Source organism: Henckelia pumila, chromosome 3 (genome assembly GCF_033568475.1).
Source record: "Henckelia pumila isolate YLH828 chromosome 3, ASM3356847v2, whole genome shotgun sequence".
NCBI classification, from domain to species: domain Eukaryota; kingdom Viridiplantae; phylum Streptophyta; class Magnoliopsida; order Lamiales; family Gesneriaceae; genus Henckelia; species Henckelia pumila.
The window spans coordinates 42062724-42085809 of NC_133122.1; the positions used below are offsets into that span (position 1 = coordinate 42062724).

The window sequence follows — 23086 nt, forward strand, 5'->3', positions numbered from 1 at the left end:
TTATGTTATGTAATTTTTAAGCATGCTCATTCATGTATATGTATGTATTAGTATTAAATTGTTTTAAATTATTTTGAACCCTTGTTAGTATGCATGTTGGGCCTCTAGGCTCACTACACTGATATGGTGCAGGTGAGTACGTAGAGGAGCAGGTTACTCCTACCGGTGGTGAGGACGTATGAGCAGCGCTGCAGTAGCCCCGTGACCGTGACAGCTTCTGAGTCACCGTGCATGATGTCATGTGAAACATTTTATTATATTTTTAGTGGTTGAGGTTTATGGGAATATTTTATTAAATGTTTTAGTGCATGCACATATTTTAATTATTTTATTTATGCAGTATATTTTTAATTCTAGGGTTGACTCAGATGTTTAATTATTTTAAAGAATGCATTTTTTTCTTAAGTATTTAATTGTTTATGTATTTAGTCATGTATTTATTTTAAATATTTTATCCTGTGCATATATGTATGGGCATATATGTACATATTTTATTTAGTAGTATATAAAAAAAAAAGAAAAAAAAAAATTTTCCGCATATTTATTTATTTATTTATTTATTATAGAGTTAGGGTCGTTTCACATATCTTTTTGAGTGATTTTTATTTTCACTCATATTTTCATGCTGCCTTTTTGGGTGGTTCGGATGTTCTTTTGAGATTAGTTATTGAAGTAACTATCTCGATTATTTTCATATTCATGGCCATAACCACGACCGTGATCATTTCTACGTCTACGTTCATGAACACATCCTCGACCTCGATCAAAATCTAGTTTATGCCTTTGATTTTGGTTTTCATTTTTACTTACGAAATTTCTTCTGAAAATGCCGTAGATACATGGAGTCGAGATTGATGATTTCTCATTAACATTTCTTTGCTCTTTTCTAGTGATATCGAGAGCAACAAATTTAAGCTTTGTAAAATTTGACATGGTGGTACTAGAAAAATAACAATGCATTTTATAAGTTAATTTTCATTAATATGACAATACAAAATAATGAAAGAACGAAGATTACAAGTGCGTGTACAAATAAAGAAAAAATATATGGTGGAAAATCGCTGGTGAGTACAAGACTTGTGAGCATGATGATCATAATCGTTATGAAAAATAGCCTTAGAAATGTCATCATCTTCATCTTCGAAAAATCGAGGAGAAATTATTTTGAGAGAAAGAGTGAATTTGGTGTGATTGAAAATGAGTTTGAGTGAACATATTTATAGGGCAAAAACTAGCCGTTTGTTACCGTTTGTGACCGTTGGGGGTCAGGAAAAAAATCGAGTATGTGTTGAATAAAAATTTGTGATAATCATGTGATGCATATAATGATAATCATAATTAAATAATTATGTATATCATATCACATTATTATAAGGTCGGTGTCTTAGACAGCCTTTTATATAATATTATGAGATTATACGAATATGATTAGTATATAAATACACAATAATATATATCATATCGCGTTATTATAAGGTCAGTGTCATAGACAACCTTTTATATAATAACATGAAATTATATATTAATATAGTTAGTATATATACATAATAAATATATATCATATCACGTCATTGTTTAAAAACCTTAGAGGCTTTTATACTTGTCGTATCCCTTACTGGGAGTGTGGGATGTCGTCTTAACATCCTCCCAGGATTTATAACAAGTTTTTAAAAACTAATTTTTTTTTTATCCTTTCTGATAATAACATGATATTATATATTAAATATATACACAACAAATAAATAAACAATAAAATAAATATTCTTACTTTTGTTACCTTTTTCTTATGTTTTGGAGCTTGGAAAAATATGGAGGACTTTTAGAGCTTCGTGCTGATAACGTGTTGTGAAAAAGTAAAAATTTACGGTAAAAAGTAAATACTCCAAAACTCTAAATATATCAAATTCTACACTTTATAATATTTTCCTCTCAACTCAATTGTATTTTTCATCACAAATAAAGACCTATTTATAGATCCACATTTGAGATTAGTCCAAAAATTAATACATCATCATCTACATCATCACACACTAATTTTCCACATTTTACAACTCAATATTCAACATTCAACATTCAATATTTAATATTCAACATAATAATAATAATATATTTTTCAACAGTTTTATCTTAAAAATCCATATACTATTTTTCCATGCAAGTAATCTATAATATCAAATTCCTTCTATAGTATCAAATTCCTTCTAACTTATTTACATTAATAACCTTTATCAACTTCATTTAAAAGGAATTAAATTTTAACACGATTTTATTAGTTATATATGGTATATTTTGGGGGACAAAAAGATGTGAAATAATTAATTTTTTTAATATAAATCGTCATCAATTCATGATCATAGTATTTAATTAAATACGGTGTCGTTTGAGGAATCCAGTGATCCTACGAAATGGTTCTGCTGCTGGCACTTCCTCTGTGAACGGTTTCCACTGTAACGCTCCGGCGAGAAATGGCTAGTGTTGCCTCCGGCGAACAACCGCCGCCGCGGTCCTCATCCTCCGGCGGAGACGCCTGTTTGAAGGTGGAAGCTTTGAAGTGCGTAGACGTCACAAGGCTCTCCCAATTGGAACTGCAAGCTCTCTCTCTTTGCTCCGCTTCCTCCTTCGACCTACGCTGTACTGACGATGTTGTTTGTCCCCAACTCGATCGCTCACTCTTCAACGAGTCCGCCGGAAGCCGCCGACAGACCTACTCGCGCCTCCTGCACCGTTCTCACTTCCGACTCCCCGGTCCACACCCATCTCTTAAACCTCCCCGCGATTCTCACCCTTCCTCCGACCCCGTGAACCACTCCATTATCCACTATCTGAAGCACTTTATGAATGGCAACCACAACCCTCCCCCTCCTGCTCCGCCTCCGGCTCCTCCTGCGCAAGCGGAGGCGATGCTGTCGGTGACGGAGGATTCCCGGCATTCACGTTTTCAAGGATTACAAGAAAATCTGAAGATCAAACTCCATGCAGCGGAGAAGAAGCGGAAAAGGGCGAAGAAAAACAAGAATTTGAACAGAAAAAGTTTTTTGGAGAGTGGCGTAGGTGGTGAGCTGCAAAAGGTGAATAGTAAGGGCGAGCTGGTGAATTTGGACGAATTGGAGAAGAATGGCGATGAATTGTTCGCCCAAGAGCTGAGGAGCAGGACTGCGGGATTGGTAACCGAGGAGGGTGTTTTGGGGTTTTTGTGGAGTTTGGAGGGGCAATGGTGTAGCACTAGAAAGAAGAGGAAGTATGTTGATGCAGGTATGTTTGGAGATGCATTGCCCGTTGGCTGGAAGCTCTTGCTTGGAATCAGGAGGCGAGATTTCCGTCCATCCATCTATTGCCGCAGATTCATAAGGTTGTAGAATTTCGGGTTTTTTCCAAATATTTTTCATAAAGTTAGATATTTATCCGATTCTCTGCTGTTTGTCACTGTAGTATTCACGAGCCTACTACCACTGACCAAGTGGTCAATTTGTTTACCTAAAATGATTTATATGAGTTGACATAAATGAAAGATCAAATCCGGAGCAATTGATGAGTAAGAAAGTAACTTTTGTTTGTCATAATTAAGGTGGATATTGGATAAGAAAGAATGTGATGCTAATATTTCTAAAATCAAAAGGATGGTCTGCTTATGATCAAATATTGGATGAACAAGAAAAATCGCTTGGTGCAATGCCTCGGACATAATATATTTAGGCTGTGAAGAGTTTAACAGTCTTTTCCACGGGTAGTAACCACAAAATGCTCCACAGTCTGCACTTAAGGCTCTGTAACCAACCAGTATTATGGATCAATCTATTTACCATGTGGAGGATGCATATTTGATTCTGGAAGTTGGGAGTTAATGGATCTAACATATATTGAAGTTTGTGTTGTGCTGTTGCACATATATCGAGAGATTAACATTTTTGGTTTGTGTGGCAGCATAGAAATACAAATTTGAAGCATTATTATTAATCAATGGAACTTAGTAAGTTTCTTCGTTTTCTTGATTTTTAGGGGTGAGCATGTGACAACTTTACTTTGTAATGCCTTTTGGTGTTAACTGTTGTTCTGCCTGTTCCTGGTGGATATGTTTTTATATTCCACTATACTCATGAATATATACTGCAAAGAGCTTCTCTTTCTCAGAATAAAATCTACCGATTTTACATAATGGAATAATTGAGATAGCTTTCAATAGAACATAGAACTCTGCCCTTACCTTCTGGCTGTCCGTATGAGTTCACTGTCTTCTTAAACAGATCGGTTAATCATAAAGCAAAGGAAATTCCTGCTTTCCTCCTATCTGCTTGTCAGGAAGGGAATCAGACGCTACACATAGAACTACTGAATGGGGAGCATAATGATACTTAACCCGATTTTTATATGTTTAATAAAGACTTAGAAGGTGTTTAGATACCCCTTATGTTACTGGACAAATAAAGCAGATGAGGGACTCTAAGTGATACTCTAGTTGCCGAACAGTCGGGTCAGAATAAAAAATTAAAGGAAATCAGTTGGTTAGTAGTCTGCCTTGTGTAAAACATTGAAACAAAGTACAATCATCCGGTTTGGTTGGAAGTTATTGAATTGCACTTGATGAATGCTCTAATAACAAATAATGACCTCGATGCTGCAGTAATTTTGTTTTATTTTCTAACGGTTAGGAATTTTCATAAGTGGAATCTAATTAATAGCCGTTTTTGAAAAGAGAATTTATTTTGTGAGAAATATTACATGTGTACCAAGTCAATTTGCATCTTTTCCAGATGTTTCTAAAATTTTTCATCATTTTTTACAGTTTTTCTTTGATTCCTATATTTGCTTGAATTATTACTGGTTTTAACCCATTTATCTGCTCTTTCTTCCCTTCCCACCTGCCCTGGCCTGCCCTCCCCCAACCCCCAAAAAAACCACAGCCCTAGTGGACAACAATATTTATCATGCCAGGAGGCTGCATCCTTTTTGAAATCGTATTTTGGGAGTAATGATACTGATCATCCAAGGGATCAGAAGCCTTTTAGCATTCAACAGGCATGTGTCGAGTCAACTGCAAAGGTAAGCATGCTCAATGTTTATCATCTTCTTTATTAATTTGTGAAATGAAACTAATTCGGTATGCAACAGAATGTACATTCTGCTGTCAAAAAAGGTGTCACGTGGCATGACGTGCCACCCCATTCTACTTTGGATAGAGCCTCGTCTGGTTTACATGAGAATAATGAATGCTCTAAGAGCATAGAAAACCTTCCTGAAGTTCAAGTTCAGGACGTCTTTGAATGTGCCAAATGCAAGTTGACTTTTGATGAGAAGAGTGTGTACTTGCAGCATCTGTTTGCAGTCCACCAAAAGACAACGAAAAGGTGCAGAATTGGGACTCCTGTTGGGGAAGGCGTGATCATCAAAGATGGGAAATATGAATGCCAGTTCTGTCACAAGGTTTTTGAAGAAAGGCGAAGTTATAATGGACATGTTGGCGTCCATGTGAGGAATTCTGGGAAAAATTCCAGTGAAATAACTGCTCCTCCAAGCATCCAGAAGAATGAAAAATCTCCATCGCAGGAGGTATTGCTTCCGAGGACATCAAAAATGGATGCTTTGATTGAAATAGCCCAAGGTTCAATACATGAAACCCCAAAAGTTGAAACTTGTGAACAAACCACAAACGATATTCCTCCTGTTGCATTTAATTTGGAAGAAACTCCAGTTGCCTGTAGTAGTCAGGAATTAAATTTGTTTTCTTCTCCTGTGGTACAGGAAGAAGATAAGGTTGACAGATCTGCTTACATAGACTTGAATGCACATGGTAGCCTAGCCATGATGGATACTGATGGTATGGTGATCAATGATTACACTTCTAATATGGACATTAAAATTGATGACAAGTGCGTAAATGAATCGGAATATATTGGGTCACATGACATTGATAAATATGGAAACAGAAATTTGGAGATGAATTTTGGTAATGGATGTTCCAATCCAAGAAATGATCATCTAGAAGATGCGCGTGGATTAAATGTTGGAGAAATTGATTTTTCAAGTGCAGTTGCTTCTGTGCCCTTGACTCAATCATTTCAGTTCTTCCCTTCCTTGGACTCTATGTCAAATAAGGTGAATAATCAGCTTATAATTTTTCTTTTTGTTTTCGTTGGGTGGGGGGTAAAATTTCTTAGATACCTGGATTCAATTGTTGCATACATGAAATTGATATTTAGACTGATAGACCAGTATCCACTACATTCTTTCGGTCGCTAGTTAGCCAATAAACATGTGTAATTGATATGCTCGGAAGTGGAATAATCTCACGTTTTGTCATGTCCCATGATTTGTGGTGATGTAAGCGTTTGAAATCAAATTCATTATTAGAATTAAGAAAATGCAAAACTTCCTGATCTTGTTTGTTATGATTAAAAACTTTACAAGATTACAGGTGCTGAAAAATCTCTCCTATTTGGAAACCGAGAACTTATTTTATGATTTTATTTGTCTTCTCAATTGTAAAAGTGCATCCTATCTGTTGGGATCTAAATGCCAGTGAGCTCAACTCTGTACATGTGCTCAAAATAACCTCTCCAGGATTAAGCAAAATCATCCATTTCCTTGTCTCATTATGCAAGTGTGGTAGTTCTTTTTCCTGCTAAATCGATTTGGTGCTAATAAATTCTATTCAAAATGCAATAACTGCAGGTAGAACATGAATTTTCTTTGGTTGGTCAGAAGCTTGGGAATGCTACAGAATTTGAGGAGCTGAGGTTTGATGACCTGGAACCCTTCAAGTACGGTTTTATGAATGGAGAAGAGTTGCAATCTTTGTCGGGAAGCTCCATGAATTTAGGAAATATAGCTGGGATTGTTGATGGGTTTAATTCCTCAGTTACGTTTGGTTCGGAGGACGTCACGTTTAATTCACTGGATGCAAATCAGTTGACAACTGTGTGTGTATGGTGCAGAGCAGAGTTCAAACTTGACAATGTTGAATCAGAAGCGCCATCAGAATCCATTGGCTATATGTGTCCAACTTGCAAGGATAAAATCTCTGGGCACTTAGCTGGTGGTCTCTCCATGAATCCTCATGGTTTCTGATTCTAGTATCATTAACTTATCAGCTTCTGCTTTTGAAGGTAATTAATTATTCCCATTTGATGTGAAAGGTAAAAGATTACATAGAAATAGACTACATGGTTTGTTGAGTGAAGTTGCCGACATAGCTAGATGATTTGTCCTTGCTTGAAATTTGAGGGAATTCTGTGAGAGGTTGGAACTGATGGCATGACCAATTTTTTTTTTTTTTTTTTCAAGTTAATTTGTCTGTCTTTTCATATACTTATAAGTTGGTTCACTCTCATGTAGTGCATCTTATGTTATTCCCTTCTTCATACAAACAACAAAGATTTCTCACATCCCAAATTATCACAATTTGCGATTTTTCAATTTTCATTAATCCATTATAAGTTTTTCCATGTTCTTTTTCTGGTAACCATCCAAGATATCCGTCTGTTGTCACTTTTCAAGGCCATATCCATAATCTGCAGTTGATTGTTCTTTAATTCTTGCATTGCAGTGCCACATATTCCCGGTAACAATTTTCAGTCTTGTCGGAGAACTGCCGTTAATCTTGTGCCGAAAAGAGGCCCTTCTAAGTTTTTGTATGTATGGCTTGCTAAGTTGTGCTGATCGCCCCCGTGTATTGCATTAGGAGTTGGTGTATCTGTCATATGTATGTATATACAGTCTCTCTCACTCTCGTCGAATGCGTTTTCTATGAGCTCCATATATTTGCGTGTGCATTTTAATTTTTGGCGCTTTCTGCACGTTCTTATGCTCTTAATTTTTAGAAATATTGTGCAAAATCGAGAGTAGATTAAATGGCAGTGATATAATTCAAATATTTTATAGCAATATAGCAGCTCGAGCATAATGCTTTCATCGTTTAGCATGTAATGATTTGAGAAATGTCGTAGGGCGATGACCTTTTTATTCTGTTTTTCCCGTTCTTTGATTTAATGATTCCTAATTCTAGTCCAAATTCTTTGGTGAAAAATGGTTTTTGGAGGGGTCCTGTTTTCCTTCGAAAATTTATTATTTCAGATTTAAATATTGTGGTATTTTAAGAACACCAACAAAATAAATATCCTCTTTCCTTGAATTGTTCTTTCCTTGAAAAAACAAGTGTGAAATCATCCATTATCATCTCTTTTTCATTCAAACATGATTACATGACGACGATGATCAAAACAAAAAGAGTAAAGGTGGGAAAAATATCAAAATGTTTGATATAACAAATTTATAGTACCAAAAAATATCGAATTAATCAAAATTTTCAGAATAATTTGACATCAATGCCGAAATTTCGCTCGATTTTGGTATACATCGAAATATTTAAACAATATATAAATTTAAAAACAATACATATAAATTTAAAAATATATAAAATTTCGATATACAAATAAATTTTACAAACATCACAAGATACCAAGACTCAGAATGTAGAAAGATTTGATACAATACGATTATATATTTTCTTTATCTCATGAGTTTTAATTTTTTTATACGGTAAAAGTTTCCTGTAAGGTATACCACATCTTTACAGGGAATCAAAAGCTACAAAATCATGCAAATTTTGTCAGTCAATGAGCTTCCAAATGAGTTGAAACCTGATCATACAAGACCGACCGCCGAAGGCGTCAGTATGTCATGCTTACAGAGAGTGCAGGCTTGATTATAGTTTCATTTCACACCATATACGTCATGCCTACTCGTATCAGATGTGAGTGAGGAACACTCAAATTGGCTGTTCCCCTCCGGGAATTCTTTCTTAAGAAAGCATAGAAATAGTTGATGATAAGCTTTTTGATAAACCAGGAATCTTTCCTTGCCCTGATATTCCCATGACCAAGAAGATACACGAACCCGCTTTCCTTGGCTTTGCGTATGAAAGAAAGCTCTTTCTCAAGACTTTGTTCTGGGTCTATAGCAGTTTCGTCGGTAGACGTCTCTTGCCTAGCCTCTTCTGACATTCTGCTGGATTCGGGGATGAACTTGTTGGCATCCTTGAATTCGGTCAGTAATGGGACACCGAGTGAATAAACACTGCCGTTGGGGGCTATTAAAATTCTTGAGAAAGAACGCTCTTCCTCAGAACCTGAGTCGTCGTCTTCGCTGTCACTCTCCAATGACCTTTCTTGAGCTTCCCGACGAATGAACTTCTCAAGACTCTCGATCAGCAACTGCTCAAAGGTCTGGTGGTTTTCTTTGCGAACATCCTTGTAACCATATCTGTCAAAATATGAAATCCACCCATCATATCTACATAGTTGGCCAGCTGCTGCTAAGTTAAACATCTTTAAATCGATGTAGACATCATTCCTCTTTTTAGATGCTTTTGTCCTATGAATAGTGTGACGGGATGTACATATATGATGGGGGTATCGTCTTATAAAAATTTTGCATTGCAGCACCCTATATTTTATGGTAATGACCTAAAAGTTGCACAAGAAGACCCCACGTGTGAAGCATACAGAACGGTTACAACTTAGAGACGACACAAGTACCTCCGTCAAGCTAAAAATAGACTATCATAAACTCTGGAAAGTTGAATTGCTGACTAAATGAAATAAAAAGATGCTCTTCCTAACTCTCAGTGCAATCAAACTGTCAAAGATATTTAAATATCTGCAGAATCACGCATTTCAACAAGCCTATTTCACTTGTCATATAGATTATAAATATGGATGGAAATTGTCCTAACCTACTCCAGTCAAGATGAGGTTTAGGATATGCAACTAATGATACAATTGGAGAAATGGTACCTGGCAATGCAACGAAACATGTGGTAGCTTTTAAGGCAGACTCGCCTAAACAGAAACCTTTCATTCTGAGGCACAACAGATACAGGAACATACTTTATACAGACAAAAATGATCATCGAATGCACAGCAGGAAGATCGGTAAGGAAATGTCCAAATACAGCCGGTACACCCTTTGCTAGCTCATTATAAAGCAGCCCAATGCCAGGAGCTCTGACAGTTCCCAGGTTGGGACCTAGGTCCCGCAATAAATCCATTGACATCTTTTGCTTAACCTCTGTTTCATACTTAAGCTTACTCCCATAGTTCCAAATGTACATTATAAAAAATATTACAATGGAAAACACCAGAATGATCCAACTACCATCCCCCACACTCCATAAAACCGACGAAAAGAATGTTAACTCCAACCCCAAGAAAAGTATAGCAAAACTCATAACAACAAAAATGTTAATCTGCCATATAAGAAGCATTACAAGAGTCACTAAGATTGTAGTCATCATCATAACTCCGAGTTCTGCAATGCCTGTCAAATAAGGAAATATCAGGTACCATAATAATAGTTTATACTAGTCCGAAACATTGTGTATTACAAAGTAATATGAAGTCAGATAAAATAGAAAGGTTTAGAAGATTATTTATGCCACAGAGTAATACAAAGCCAGATATAATATAAAGGATTTGCTATTTTGATTTCACTGATCACGAACCATTAATGTGAAATTGCAACAACCTAAAGTTCATTACATATTAGTTTTCCATTATCAGATGGAGTTCGCTACAATATGATATAAGGAACGCCACTGCTATCAAATAGATTGACAGGCAGGGAGCATCATACGTTTTCTCAACTTCTTCTAGATTCACGGAAACACAATAGGAAATCAGAGGCTCTACATGAAAATGCTGATGAAAAATAAATCTAGAGAAAAATATGGGGGGAACAACATATTCATTATAAATCAATTTCATGACATAATGTTGCATATACAAAATGAGACTAATGCGGCAAAAAATTGTTGACCTAACTATATTACAACAAGCCACAAAGCTTAAGGTTGAAATCCAAGTTCGATAGACAGACACCAGTCAACAAATAAGGAATCAAAATATAATCCTGCATTACGTGATATACATGTGGTCATGCTTTGAGGGTCAAGTAATCGTGCCGCCCATGGTACTATACACTTTGGTGCTGTTTCGAGTTGAAAACACATTTTAGGTAAATGGATTTTTGTGCTTGTGGGACTCAACTTTGGGTTTGCTCACCTTCGAGACTGTCGTATCCCCACTTGTGGATTTATCATAGTAAGTATAGGAACCTGGAACTTGAGGAATGTTCATCTAGAGGTAGGAGATGGTGAACTATTATGGGAGCTAAGGTTTTCGAAAATTCATGTACTACAAACATAATTTAGTATTTTATTAATACTAGTATTAGTTTGGTTTGCCGGGGAGGGTTCAAACATTAAATTAAATTATTTAAATATGATACATATGGATAGCATGACTATATTTGGATGATGTAATGGTTTTAAATCATGCGTATAATGGAATGTTGTTATTACTCTAAAAAATATATATATCATGTGTATAACTATTATACAGCATTTGAAAAGAGGCTATTACTTAATTAGGGTACAGCTTAGTTAAAAGAATATTTCTGCTCTTAATTTTCTTGTACGTTAATAACCGCAGGAACAGTAAGGACCCCAAGGCCCCACATACTGGCAGTTAATCAACAAATCGAGGGGAACTTAACAAAATAGACCGACCTGTGGATTGTAATCAACAATAGAGGAAGCATCAGTTACATATCAAGGCAATTGAACAGAGCAGCAAAGAATATCGTAAAAAAAAACCCCGACTGTAACAATAAGCAAAGAGACTAACCATATGCATTTCCAATCTCATAAATACTTGAGATATTGCATACTAATATCAGGGTAAGAGCCAGCAGAAACCAATTCATGACAGGTATGTAAATTTGACCCATGAATTTCCTTGAGGTGTGAATGATTTTCAGACGAGGAAAGCAACCAAGCGCTGCGGATTGTTTAATGCAAGAAAATGTAGCTGTAGTCATGGTCCTACTAGCAATCAGTGCAGCTATGTTGGCTATGAAGAAGACAGGCCAGAAAGCTCCACCTGCAAAGCATTTGAAATAAAGCACTTCATTATTGGAGGTTATTTATCATCACTCTTGTACTTCTTCCAATTGCACATCATACAGATTTTAATATCAAGTATTGAAAATCGATAGACATTCTAGCAGGAAAGAGAAAATTGTATGCTCATGGTAAGCAAATCTAAACAAGTGAAATGTCTTACATTCGCTAAATTGAAGTTTTCATCATAAATAAATCACAGTTAAAAAAAGAATATGCTTACTTGGAACAGAAGAGAAAAAGGCTTGTGTTGTATCAGCGTGGTTCTCCATCAGATAAGCAGCTTGACCCAGGTATCCCAATAGAAGGCAAGGTAATACAAGAAATATAAAAGTAAGCTGCCACAAACATATTTACAAACTTGAATAAGAAAATAAAATTTCCACATAAAAAAAATATATTGAATCTTCTACATTAACCCAGTGAATAAAAATACACATCAAACTCCTGCAGTTCGTTTACCTGCACTGATCTTACAGAAAAATAGCAAAGATCTGCAAACATTGCCTCAGAACCTGAGTCATAAAACTGATGATCAGAAATTGATCAGACACGTTTTTGTAACAACAAATATATAAGCTATAGATAGCAGTCAAAAGTGATATATTACTGATGATTTTTGAGAAACCAAGTCATTTAGACATATAAATATGGGGTACATTCTAAGCCAGTTCATCTACAGAGAGCATAAGCTTAATATGATAGCTTAATAACTGACAACTGATATACAACTCTTTCAGAACAGAGTAAAGAGTACAAAAAGAGAATTTAGCACACATAAGCTGCTCTGAGGAGATTAATAAAGTCACGTAAACTCTTTCTAGGTTACTTCAGCCTTTCCTTTATCACTTTTATTTTATATTACTTCTTATACTGAAATCATCCACATAAGAATTCAGGGTCATTTCTGATGCCCACGAATGTCCGATGCTGATCACAGTCGAGAAAACTGCCAAATTAATATAGAATTTACATAGCAAACTGCAATACAAGAAAACATATATGGTCCAATATGTGATTGTGAAAACTTGAAAACACGTGTAGAGAGAAAAAAGAATGGGCGAGACAAAACCATAGAACCTGCCATTTAAAACGATGGACTTCAAACTCCACAATATTACAGCGCAAAGCTGTATTCGAAGGGGGCCAATAGATAAAAGCAGAAAATAACAGTCGACTGATTCCAAGAGAGCATACCTGTTGCACAAAGAAGACAGCCTCCTAGGGAATACCAAGCCTTGGTTGAGTTGCGCTTAAAGAAATAATATATATGAACTGGATTAAATGCCTTCAGAACACTGGTATCATACTTCACAAGGTTGTATATGCCAATGCCTCCAAGAGAACAAAACCATATGAACAAGGCAGGACCAACTACAATCCCAACTTTACTAGTTCCATACCTCTGTACACTGAATAAAATTATAAGAAATGCGACCGAGATCATCACTACATGATCTGCAATTCAGAAAGAAAGCCTCAAGCGTCAGCTAGACTACAAATTTGCATGCTTAATATGCACTTATAGATGGACAAATTGTTCACATTATGGAATAATCGTTTAAAATGCAACCGCAGTACTAGTCGGACAATATAGAATCCATTAAGTATGGAGGACGTGATGATGGAAGTTTGGTGAATAATGCTATGGTCAAAACTTAATTTTGTGATTGATAAGCTTAGCATGTTTAGCCAGTATTGATTATCTAAGACCAACAACTTACTTTTAGGGAAATGGTAGTTTCCAGTATTTCGAATCTCATATCAGCTTAAGTTGACCAGGGAATTCAATCGTGAATTGATGCAAAAAGATCATAATAAGTTTAGATTTACCAAATTTTCACCAATGTCAAAAGCAAAAGAACATTATTTACAGATTTAGCTGAGTCCCAGTAGTTGAGCGGATCAATCACCTTGCTCTACCCATGAGACTCCGATCTTCAAGCCATCAACAGCAGAGATTACTGCGCAAAAATCATAAGGTAAATTTACCATATTCAATAAGCAAAAAAGTTTTCTTTTTTAATTAAAAAAGGGATCCTTTCTTGGCCTACCAAACAAATCCAGCCGGAATAATTAAATGTATGAAAATGATCTGTTAAAAAGCACCTGACATTGCAGGTGTAACAACACCATCAGCTATCACCATAGAAGTACCAGCCAGGACCAACATCAAAATAAGCCTTTTCAGTGTCAGGGAAGCTTCAAGTCTTTCCTTTATTTTTAGAGATCTTTCCAGTTCAGCTGATGGCACCTTAAGTCTGAAGCTTGATATACGAGCATCTGATGGAAGTTGGTTCGGCAAGAGACTAACTTTGGCATGTCTACAAATCAGGGAGTACAGAGCAAATGTACCACCTGCACCAATTGCGAAAATAATGTAGGCCATGCGTCCAGTCCATATGTAGATTGTGTTTGTATAAATAAAGGCAAAATTTAAGAAACCGTATACCTTCACCATCGTCATTTGCCCAAAGAACAATAAGAACATACTTAATCAGAGGAATCAAAATTAAGGTGTACAAAACTAGGGATAATGCACCAAGAACATCTTCATTCCCATTGACTGGAGCCTTGCTGAACATCACACTGAAGGTATATAATGGACTAATCCCCACATCACCAAAAACAACTCCAAGTGTCTGAAAGGCCAATATGACTCTCCTGCCCATCGTGAAATCCTGCGACTGAAATTTTGAAATGAAGTATGAGCACCCATACTCCCATAGACATCTTTATAGCGAGAAAACTCAATACTAGCAGAACTGCGGTGGTTATTTTCCGGCAAACACTTTCTAATGCAACAAATTCAAAAAAAAAATGCAAGGAGAAAACAATTTTGCAACCTATGAAGGCAGCATCGTATCAGATTTACGAAAAACATCAAAGTACGCACAACCATTTATGATGTCTGAATATATTGTCAAATGTCCAAGATCAATTCACTCTTCATTCACAATAAATTAGGTCAGAAGTCTACTTATTCACCGAGCTCTTCATGAAAAATGGTGCAGAGTATGAACTCGTTGTGACGTGACAGCTACGGTCAGCTTTGTGCGACAAAAATTTGGAGATACCTCGTGTCAACATCCGCCATAACTTATTAACTCTATTGACTTGACTATTCCGGTTTGGAAGATTTAAACCATGTATAAATGTACTAAATTCTTTACAGTTTAATATCATGACTGACACAAACAGCAGAGATAGAAAAAAAAACCCACGAAACTGCTCCGCACAAGCAGATGTGATAAATTTTAGAGTCAATAATACCTCAAATTCATTCCTGTGAGCGCCGGGGATTTCTAGGGCTTCAACATCAAACGAATCTATCCTAGGGCCCGTGCGAATCAACCTCTGCTCCGCATTATCCTCGTCATCGGAACCCTCGCCGCCGTCGACGTAATCGCGTTCGTGATCGATGTCGGAGCCTTCCTCGTCTTGATACACCCATCTGGATTCCATGGAATCCATAGAAGCTAAACCTCCATTATCCCTCTCCGATCCCTCCTCCGCCATCAGTCTTATTGATTATCTAGCGGCACGCATTTTCCAAAATTGGCTGCTGGAAATTGATTTAATCGCCTACTTTCTCGAACGTAAACTCCTATACGTGGAATGAATGAACCCTGGGGGACTGAATCAGACGCCATCGGGCTCCTTCTCTTCAAATTTCGACAACTGTTATTTTCTTTTAATAACTCCTTTATTTTCTTTCAACCGGCCCACTATTTTTTCTGAAAAAACAAATGTTGGCCCCGAGGGAATCCCATTTTAAACCGATTAAGAGGTCCATTAACTCATGCAAAATTAAATCGAAAGATATACATGAGTGATAAAGATTTGAGAGAAAGCAATATGCTCAATTTCAGAACATATTTTATAATATTTAAGCAAATAATATGTTTCACACGAGAATCAAAGCTGCAATATTGAAAAATTATTTTGCATCATCTGACCCACTATTTTTTCTAGACTAGATAGTATGGATCAAACTCATTTATTGTCCACTCTAAAAACTCGAGGATAAATTTTATATATGTATATATGTCTACCATCTATATTATATTATTTATTATTAATAATAAAAAACAATATACATGAAACCAAATAACCTATTTTATAATAATTAATTATTTTCTTCACGGAAAATTTATAATATAAAGTATATTCGTTACTTAACATTTATCTATCTAGTACGTATGGTTATGTGAACTAACATAGCTATCGTGAATGATAATATATTAATTGATTATTAATTTTTATTTTTTTTGGTTAGCTTCAAGTTATAAAAGTTATTAATGTTGTGCTCCATTGTTTTATCTATATATATTAGTTTATAATCTTTATATCATGTATCATTATTATCTCATTTACTAACAATGGGTGTACAAAGTACACGACAACGAAAATTGTTTTGTTTGTGATTATATGAAATATGTATGATATGATGATAATCGATATATTTGGATAAGATAATTTGGCATGACATTAATTTTTGGTAAAAGTTGAGTTATATATTTAACAAAACAAAAATAAACATATTTTAGGATCCATATGAAACGAAAATTTATTAAGTTTTATTTTAACAAACACCTATAAAACATAGTAATAAATAATATGTTACATATGTAAAAATTCTGGCTATTTCGAGAGAAAAATCAAGAAAATTCGAGCTCTCGACATTAAAAAGTATTTTCTTTTTTAAAAAATAATTAATTAATTAATATACTTTATCTTAATTCTTCGCAAGGGTTTTGATTTTGCATCTGCAGCTCCTCTTCGTTTACTGTTGACGCAAATGGGCAGCACGGTAGTAGTTGAAAAGACAGAGGAAGAACTCCGCAGAGAGATCGATGAACTCCACCGCCAGCAACGAGAAGTAAATTTTTTCTTGTATTTTTTTTTTGTTTATGAATGTGTTTGGTGTCTATATACGTTGAAATCTACTGTCTGAAGCTCCTGATTTAATTTTTATGCAGATAATTTTTGCCTTAGTTTTTTTTTTTTTTTTGAATTTATCCATGATACCTCGTTTTCCTATGAGCAGATTTCAGAGCGGCTTCGCGATCCTAGGGGGATTCGCCGTGGTGGTTTATCGAACGCCGGTCCTCGCAATTTTACTGCCAATGGCGGTCGCCAGCGTGGCTTTGTTCGACCCGTAATTCTTTTATTAACTTTTTTTTACACCCTTGCTATACTTTTTTGCTAAAGAAAAATAAATAATTGGTTGTCAATTGATTTATTAGGCGGAGAGAAATGACATGGAGGACCAGCCAGCAGCAAAAAGGAGACTTTCTTCTGCTGTGGTCAAGGTGTGGACATCCCTTGCATAATTTTTAGCATTGTTGCGCTGAGAATGCTTGTGAACAATTTTGGCTTTAAGTTAATTGTTTATATTTTTTTGGGTGTTGAAGCTTGAGGATGGGGAAATAGCTGAAGATGGCTCCGAAGCTGCGAAGGATGCGAAATGGGAAGATTTACCTGTTGAAATTGAAGATACAAATACGAGTCAGAGTGAGAAGAAGCCATCCCTTTGGCCGCAACGGGATGGCAATAAGAGGCCCTTGCCCTCTAAAATGGTACAAGAAAATGAGTTTGGGGTGCGTGAGTAGGATTTAATTTGTTTTCTTATGTCCTGTACTTGGTATAGGATTTTGAAATCCCTCCGGCAGAGCATGTACCAAGGGTATTGCCTAAAGATGAGGATCCTAATTTGGTTAGCAGAAATAAGAGGATGCTGGGTCAGCTTCTTGGGACTTTAGAGGTATTCTCGCTTCTAGTTCTTGTAATTTTTATCTATTTTCAATATGTCGTATTCTCTAATATTTTTGGGTGGATTAGTTATAGTTTCTGAAAACTACTTATAGTTTATGATTAGCTCAGCCAAATATCTCAAAGAAGCATGTAAAACATTGATCTTTGTTAAAGGTCCAGATTTATTACTGGTCATCATATATGTTTTGACCTTTCTGGAGTATTAACTTAAGTGAGATGTTGTCTTATTTCCTAATAAAGGTGCTACTCTTTGTAAGTGGTATTGAGATTCTATATTTTTACCCTAGTACAAAGAGTGATGAATGGAGGTGTGGTCCGTCTGGACATTTACTGTTGTTTGCCCCCTTTCAGAGGTTCAGGAAAGAAGACAAGCAACTTTCAGGTACGGAAGCATACATGCGGAGGTCTGATTCTTTGAAAAGGGTGAGTATACCTTTTCTTTTTTCCTTGTGAAGGGTAAACAAAATTAAACACAAGGGACTGTCTTCTTTTTCTTTTTTGAGAGAAATTAGCTGTCTTGGACTATCTCGCTGGTTTGACAACGTGGTCTATAAAAACTATGGGCTTCAATAAAACTTTGATTTGTATATGTGAGCATAGTTATTGTGAGCTTGGATTGGCAACCTGAAGTTGCAAGTGTCTAAGTTAAAAACTGATTATGATGGACTAATCCTATATAGGGTCTGTGTACGCCGATACACATGCATTGAGGAACACATATATATTTACGTGTGTATGCTTCCGAATCATTTTACTGAGGATGCTAGAAGAAATTTCATGAAATACTGAGTGCAATATTTTTCCTTTTTTCTTGTCCTCCTTGGTTGCCTATGCTTGTGAGTGACTAAAAGTTGAACTTAGAGATTTTTGTACTTCAAAAATTTTTAAGATAATATTCTTTCCATGTCAATTTTTCCAAGATAATATTCTTTCCATATTCTTTCCAAGATAATATTCTTTCCATGTCATTAACTTGAGATATCACGTGTTTACGTAGGCTGAACAGCGCGCACGTGAAGAAAGTGAAAAGCTGAGGCAGCAAGAGCGTGAGCAGATTGCGGAAAAGCGGAAAAGAGACCTGGTTTGCTGTTAATTTTAATCTATTATGTCTGAAACTGTATGCTATTATTTCTGCTCTATGCAAAATAGTAGCACTTCTGAATTCCTTTCTGTATTGCCTGTGTTATTTTTAGACTCTAAGAGCTCGTATTGCTGCAAAGGCGGAGGAAAAGAAATTGGAATTGCTATTTCTTCGATGGAGTGAGCATCACAAAAAACTTGGAAATTTCACAAGGTACTCTTGTTTTCTGTGGTAACAGTCTGAATGTTCTCTAGCATGACCAACCGGCTGATTCTGTTTTTTCTACATGCTGCAGGTTATTATTAATTTTGGTCCAAAAGTGTCCATATTCACAATTTTATTGACACAGAAGATAAGTGTCCACTCGTATGCAGAACTTTGAAGCAGTTAAATGACCCCGGTTTCTTGCTGTACAGGAGTTAGGATGCTCTTATGAATTTCCATCGTTTTTAGTATGACATATTTCTTCTATTTTCCTTGCTTGTGATCTTCCAGGACAAAGACGGAGCCTCCAATCTATTACGTGCTTGCCAGGCCTTTGGATCGTGATGAAGCTTTGCTTGAGCAGCAAAAAGAAGAGGTAAGTATTTTCTGTGACTTATGCTTGAAGCAATGTGCAGTAAGATTGATATTTAAACTACAGATGGGGCTGTTAAGTACTGAAACCCAATCGTTTTCTCCTTTTTTAGTTGTAATTAGATAAAACGTACTTATGTGCGCTGCTAGAATAAATCTTCCATGGAGCAATTTCTTTATTTGTCATCAGATGTTTCAAGAATGGAAGTCTGCTAGGAGAAGTGAACTATCACAGTATCAGAAGGAGGTTTCAGAAAAGTACATTGCGAATGTGGAAAATGGTCTGGAAAGGTGGCAAAATGGAAGAAAATCTTGGATAGCAAACAACGATGCAACAAACTTACAAGAAACAATGGACAAGGAACTTGAGACCCATCAGCTTGAGCACGGACCCAAAACAAGAAAGATCCCTGGACAAAGCAACAACGAAGATGAAGACGATGTGGAAGATATAAATGTCGCGGAGGATGATATGATGGACGACGTGCTTGGTGTTGATGATAATGTTCGACGGGTCGATGAAGTAGTGAAAGCAGAAACAGATAATGACATTATTGTTGAGGAGAACAAAGACGACTAGTTATTTTATCTGTTTTTTTTAAATTCGGCTTTATGTTCTTGTTAGTTTCATAACCTGGGTTTAAATTGTTGCTAGTGTGTGTATTGGAGGCTATTTATATTTTCTTTAAAATCCCAGTTTCTTTATTTGCCTAATTTATTTGATGGTTCGAGAAGTCTGGATTTTGAGTTTTGCTCATGGATGAGTTGCTTATGGGTTGTTCATTATATATGAAATGGAAAGTGCTAATTATCATAATGTTGCTCCAAATTTCATGATTTTATTTTGGTGGGTGCCTATTTAGTTTAGCTCCATGTGTATACAAAGACACACAATGTTGTCGAGTACAGACCTTTATATAAATTATTTTTTACCATCTTAATTTGAATGAATTACAAAATATCTTCTCTTTTCTTCAATTTATTTTACCATGAAAATATATTTCTGTAAATTTATAGTTTGCCGGTAATTATTCTCTTATTTTTTGATAATAAAAAAATCTAAAATAAAATGTGTAATTTTAATAATGTCTAGTAAATAAAATAAAATGATAATTGGATTATATAATTTTTAAAATCGAAATCGAAAAACAGAAATAAAATTTTGCTAAAGTCGAGATGAGCCAACCGATGAACGCTTTTCCATTTCAAGTTGCTACCGTGCCAAAATTATAACAAATTTTTTTAAAAAATTCAATTATAGACACATGAAATCAATGAAGAACGTAAATCGTTGCATGATAATGTTTACCGATATGGAAACATGAGAAATTGTCAAATTGGGGGAGCAGTCTATGCTACCTCATTCGAGCAGTGTCCGAATGTGGATCCAACGACCGAATTTATTTTATATTTGAGATGTTCGCGTGAACATCTTAAATGAAAAAATCATGATTTTTGTGTATGGATATATTATACCTTGTGAAATGAAAAATCATGCAAAAATAAGTATTAATTGGCTCGTTGAGATATTTTAAAAAAAATCTTATTGTCGATAAGAAAGCATTTAATGACATAGTAATTAGTATATGAATAAGCTTATTAATCTAATAATTTCATCCAATTGCTAGTTCTGTTTGTTTATTAGTAAAAAAAAATTAATTAATTAAATAAAGGATAATAAGTAGTGATTAAAATAAGATAATCAATGAATGAATAAATCAAATTATGGTGCACAATTGTATAAATACCAACGAACTCTTAACGTTTCTCAGGATTCTCTCTCCCATTGATTTGAGCCTGCGTTGCAATGTCGAGAGGAGGTGTTGAGATCGCCCCTGAGTCGGGTTCGGCGCCAAATTCAGCCCCCAATTCGCCTAAGAACCGGATCAAATTCTTGTGCAGTCACGGCGGAAAGATCCTCCCCCGCCCCGCCGACCGCCACCTCAAATATGTTGGCGGCGAAACCCGTGTCATTTCTGTGCCGCGGGACATTCCTTTCCAAGGTTTTGCATTTCACTCTTTACATTTTCATTTCGTTCTATCCGCATTTTTTTAAATTGAAAACTAGGAAGTTAAATTTTTGGAAAGCTTTTTTTTTTTCGGAGAATTTTTTGCATGAAGGGGATGGATTTCACCCCTATACGGAACAAATTGAACCTTAATGTATGGATCGTAGTATGAAATGGTTTATGAGAACGCTTGACTTTCTCCATTTACGGAAGAAAAATTGTTCTATTTCATAGTTATCGATTATCTTTTCTCTGATTTATAATTTATATGGTAGATGAGATAGTAGTCTAAAAATTCTTGCATAATGTTGTTTTGCATTGTAGCCTTTGGTTCTCTGCTCATCTCTTTATTCATATTACTTATACGGATTGGATTGCAAAACTTTTCTGTGGTGATGGAGGTGGTGGCGGATAGCAGATGCAAGAATTTAGAGTTGATGCATGATTTACAATGGTGAATTTAGTAGACTTGGAATGTCTTTTGGGAAGAGAAGATGCTGAATCTTGCAAAGGAAAGAAGAGAAAAATGTTTTGATTTTCAGTCCTGGCTTTCAATGTTCTGACAGTGAGTGGTTTCATTATTTACAGAACTTATGAAGAAGCTCACTTATCTAATCGAGGGAGAAATGATCCTCAAGTACCAAGTTTTGTCAGAGGACCTCGATTCCTTGGTCTCGGTTAGATCTGATGAAGATCTACGCCACATGATGGATGAAGCTATCAACTATGAAGCTGCTGGAGCTCCAAAACTTCGAGCATTCCTGTTCCCTGCAAACCCCTTTTCGTTGGAGAACCAGATGGGCTATGTAGATCCCCACGGGCTTGAGCAACGATATATTGATGCCATCAATGGCATGATCCCCTCTACTCCATTCAACATGAAACAACACCCAACTATCAATTCTGTTCAACATGGCTCTTTAGTTTCCTCAGCATGCTCTTCCCCAAGGTCACCAGATAGCTGGACCACGGAAACCATAAACAACGAACCCGTGCTTCATGGAAACCACCAAAGTAGCCGTACCAATATGCACAAGGTTCGCAGTATGCCTAGCATATGCAGCTTAAATTCTCCACAACCAACAGGCCATTATTATGTTCATCAAATTCCTCACCAATATTATCAGAGTTATAGACAGCCACACTATCCTGCCTACCAATCTCCCAAGCCACCTATTGATTTCAATAGAAGTGTTGCCCCCGAAAGGCTAATGTCTGTGAGGTCTGTCGGCCGTGTTGAGGGGGTGAATTACCAAGTTGACCCTGTCCCTCACAATTACTACTCGGCTTCAAGGCAGAATGTCGCTATAAACCCCGTTGTTTTGAGTCCACGACATGGCCACAATGGGATGAAGGCATGGGATAACGCTATGGGTGGAGATACTTAAATTGCCAAATGGGAATAAATACTAATGGTGAAGATTCTATGCTCTTGCTGCGTTATAGTATGTTTACTTGTATAATAGATGCTTTTTAGATCTCGTTGTAAAACGGAATGTACTCGAGTAGTGTTAGTTTGAAAGACGAGTCCTAACATTGTATTGTACATAAAGATACTGAACTTCTGTTTTTTTTGGTCCCTTCTGGATTGTGATTTATGTGCTGTAAGCCTTTGTACATAATTATCTTTCAAAACATGAATATAGGTACCTTGCTTGCAAGCGTATGATGTTAACAAGAAGACCAAGT

At 36.0% G+C, this 23086-nt stretch overlaps 4 protein-coding genes across 4 annotated transcripts; 3 read left to right on the plus strand and 1 right to left on the minus strand.

The window, feature by feature from the left end:
* The first annotated feature begins 2384 nt into the window (after nucleotides 1–2384).
* Nucleotides 2385–7772, plus strand: LOC140887230 (uncharacterized). The gene is made up of 5 exons (XM_073294346.1): nucleotides 2385–3349; nucleotides 4899–5037; nucleotides 5107–6090; nucleotides 6667–7100; nucleotides 7541–7772. Exons 1-4 carry the CDS (start codon nucleotides 2466–2468, stop codon nucleotides 7060–7062), a joined length of 2403 nt encoding a protein of 800 aa, XP_073150447.1. The 5' UTR covers nucleotides 2385–2465; the 3' UTR covers nucleotides 7063–7100; nucleotides 7541–7772.
* Nucleotides 7773–8434: 662 nt separating this feature from the next.
* LOC140887256 (potassium transporter 7) lies at nucleotides 8435–15640 on the minus strand. Its single transcript, XM_073294376.1, has 10 exons — nucleotides 15227–15640; nucleotides 14406–14640; nucleotides 14063–14311; nucleotides 13867–13917; nucleotides 13151–13411; nucleotides 12416–12468; nucleotides 12177–12291; nucleotides 11679–11933; nucleotides 9789–10311; nucleotides 8435–9255 (listed from the first exon to the last, which is right to left on the minus strand). Exons 1-10 carry the CDS (start codon nucleotides 15470–15472, stop codon nucleotides 8712–8714), a joined length of 2532 nt encoding a protein of 843 aa, XP_073150477.1. The 5' UTR covers nucleotides 15473–15640; the 3' UTR covers nucleotides 8435–8711.
* A 1041-nt stretch (nucleotides 15641–16681) lies between these two features.
* LOC140890737 (uncharacterized) lies at nucleotides 16682–20093 on the plus strand. Its single transcript, XM_073298752.1, has 10 exons — nucleotides 16682–16835; nucleotides 17004–17114; nucleotides 17203–17268; nucleotides 17371–17535; nucleotides 17607–17720; nucleotides 18083–18154; nucleotides 18729–18812; nucleotides 18925–19025; nucleotides 19308–19392; nucleotides 19579–20093. The coding sequence occupies exons 1-10, from the start codon at nucleotides 16755–16757 to the stop codon at nucleotides 19966–19968; spliced, it is 1269 nt and encodes a 422-aa protein (XP_073154853.1). The 5' UTR covers nucleotides 16682–16754; the 3' UTR covers nucleotides 19969–20093.
* Nucleotides 20094–21135: 1042 nt separating this feature from the next.
* On the plus strand, nucleotides 21136–22990 carry LOC140892686 (uncharacterized). The gene is made up of 2 exons (XM_073301643.1): nucleotides 21136–21391; nucleotides 21986–22990. The coding sequence occupies exons 1-2, from the start codon at nucleotides 21196–21198 to the stop codon at nucleotides 22783–22785; spliced, it is 996 nt and encodes a 331-aa protein (XP_073157744.1). The 5' UTR covers nucleotides 21136–21195; the 3' UTR covers nucleotides 22786–22990.
* Nucleotides 22991–23086: the final 96 nt, after the last annotated feature.

Bases quoted from the DNA above. Each gene is read 5' to 3' on its own strand.
- LOC140887230 (XM_073294346.1), top strand. From the start codon at position 2,466: ATGGCTAGTGTTGCCTCCGGCGAACAACCGCCGCCGCGGTCCTCATCC. The intron at 3,350-4,898 runs GTTGTAGAATTT...AAAAAACCACAG, and splicing joins TATTGCCGCAGATTCATAAG to CCCTAGTGGACAACAATATT. The intron at 5,038-5,106 runs GTAAGCATGCTC...GGTATGCAACAG, and splicing joins GTGTCGAGTCAACTGCAAAG to AATGTACATTCTGCTGTCAA.
- LOC140887256 (XM_073294376.1), bottom strand. From the start codon at position 15,472: ATGGCGGAGGAGGGATCGGAGAGGGATAATGGAGGTTTAGCTTCTATG. The intron at 12,469-13,150 runs GTATGCTCTCTT...TTTATGACTCAG, and splicing joins CTGTCTTCTTTGTGCAACAG to GTTCTGAGGCAATGTTTGCA. The intron at 10,312-11,678 runs GTTAGTCTCTTT...CTTATTTGACAG, and splicing joins TGAGATTGGAAATGCATATG to GCATTGCAGAACTCGGAGTT.
- LOC140890737 (XM_073298752.1), top strand. From the start codon at position 16,755: ATGGGCAGCACGGTAGTAGTTGAAAAGACAGAGGAAGAACTCCGCAGA. The intron at 18,813-18,924 runs GTTTGCTGTTAA...TGTTATTTTTAG, and splicing joins AAAAGCGGAAAAGAGACCTG to ACTCTAAGAGCTCGTATTGC. The intron at 19,393-19,578 runs GTAAGTATTTTC...ATTTGTCATCAG, and splicing joins TTGAGCAGCAAAAAGAAGAG to ATGTTTCAAGAATGGAAGTC.
- LOC140892686 (XM_073301643.1), top strand. From the start codon at position 21,196: ATGTCGAGAGGAGGTGTTGAGATCGCCCCTGAGTCGGGTTCGGCGCCA. The intron at 21,392-21,985 runs GTTTTGCATTTC...CATTATTTACAG, and splicing joins GCGGGACATTCCTTTCCAAG to AACTTATGAAGAAGCTCACT.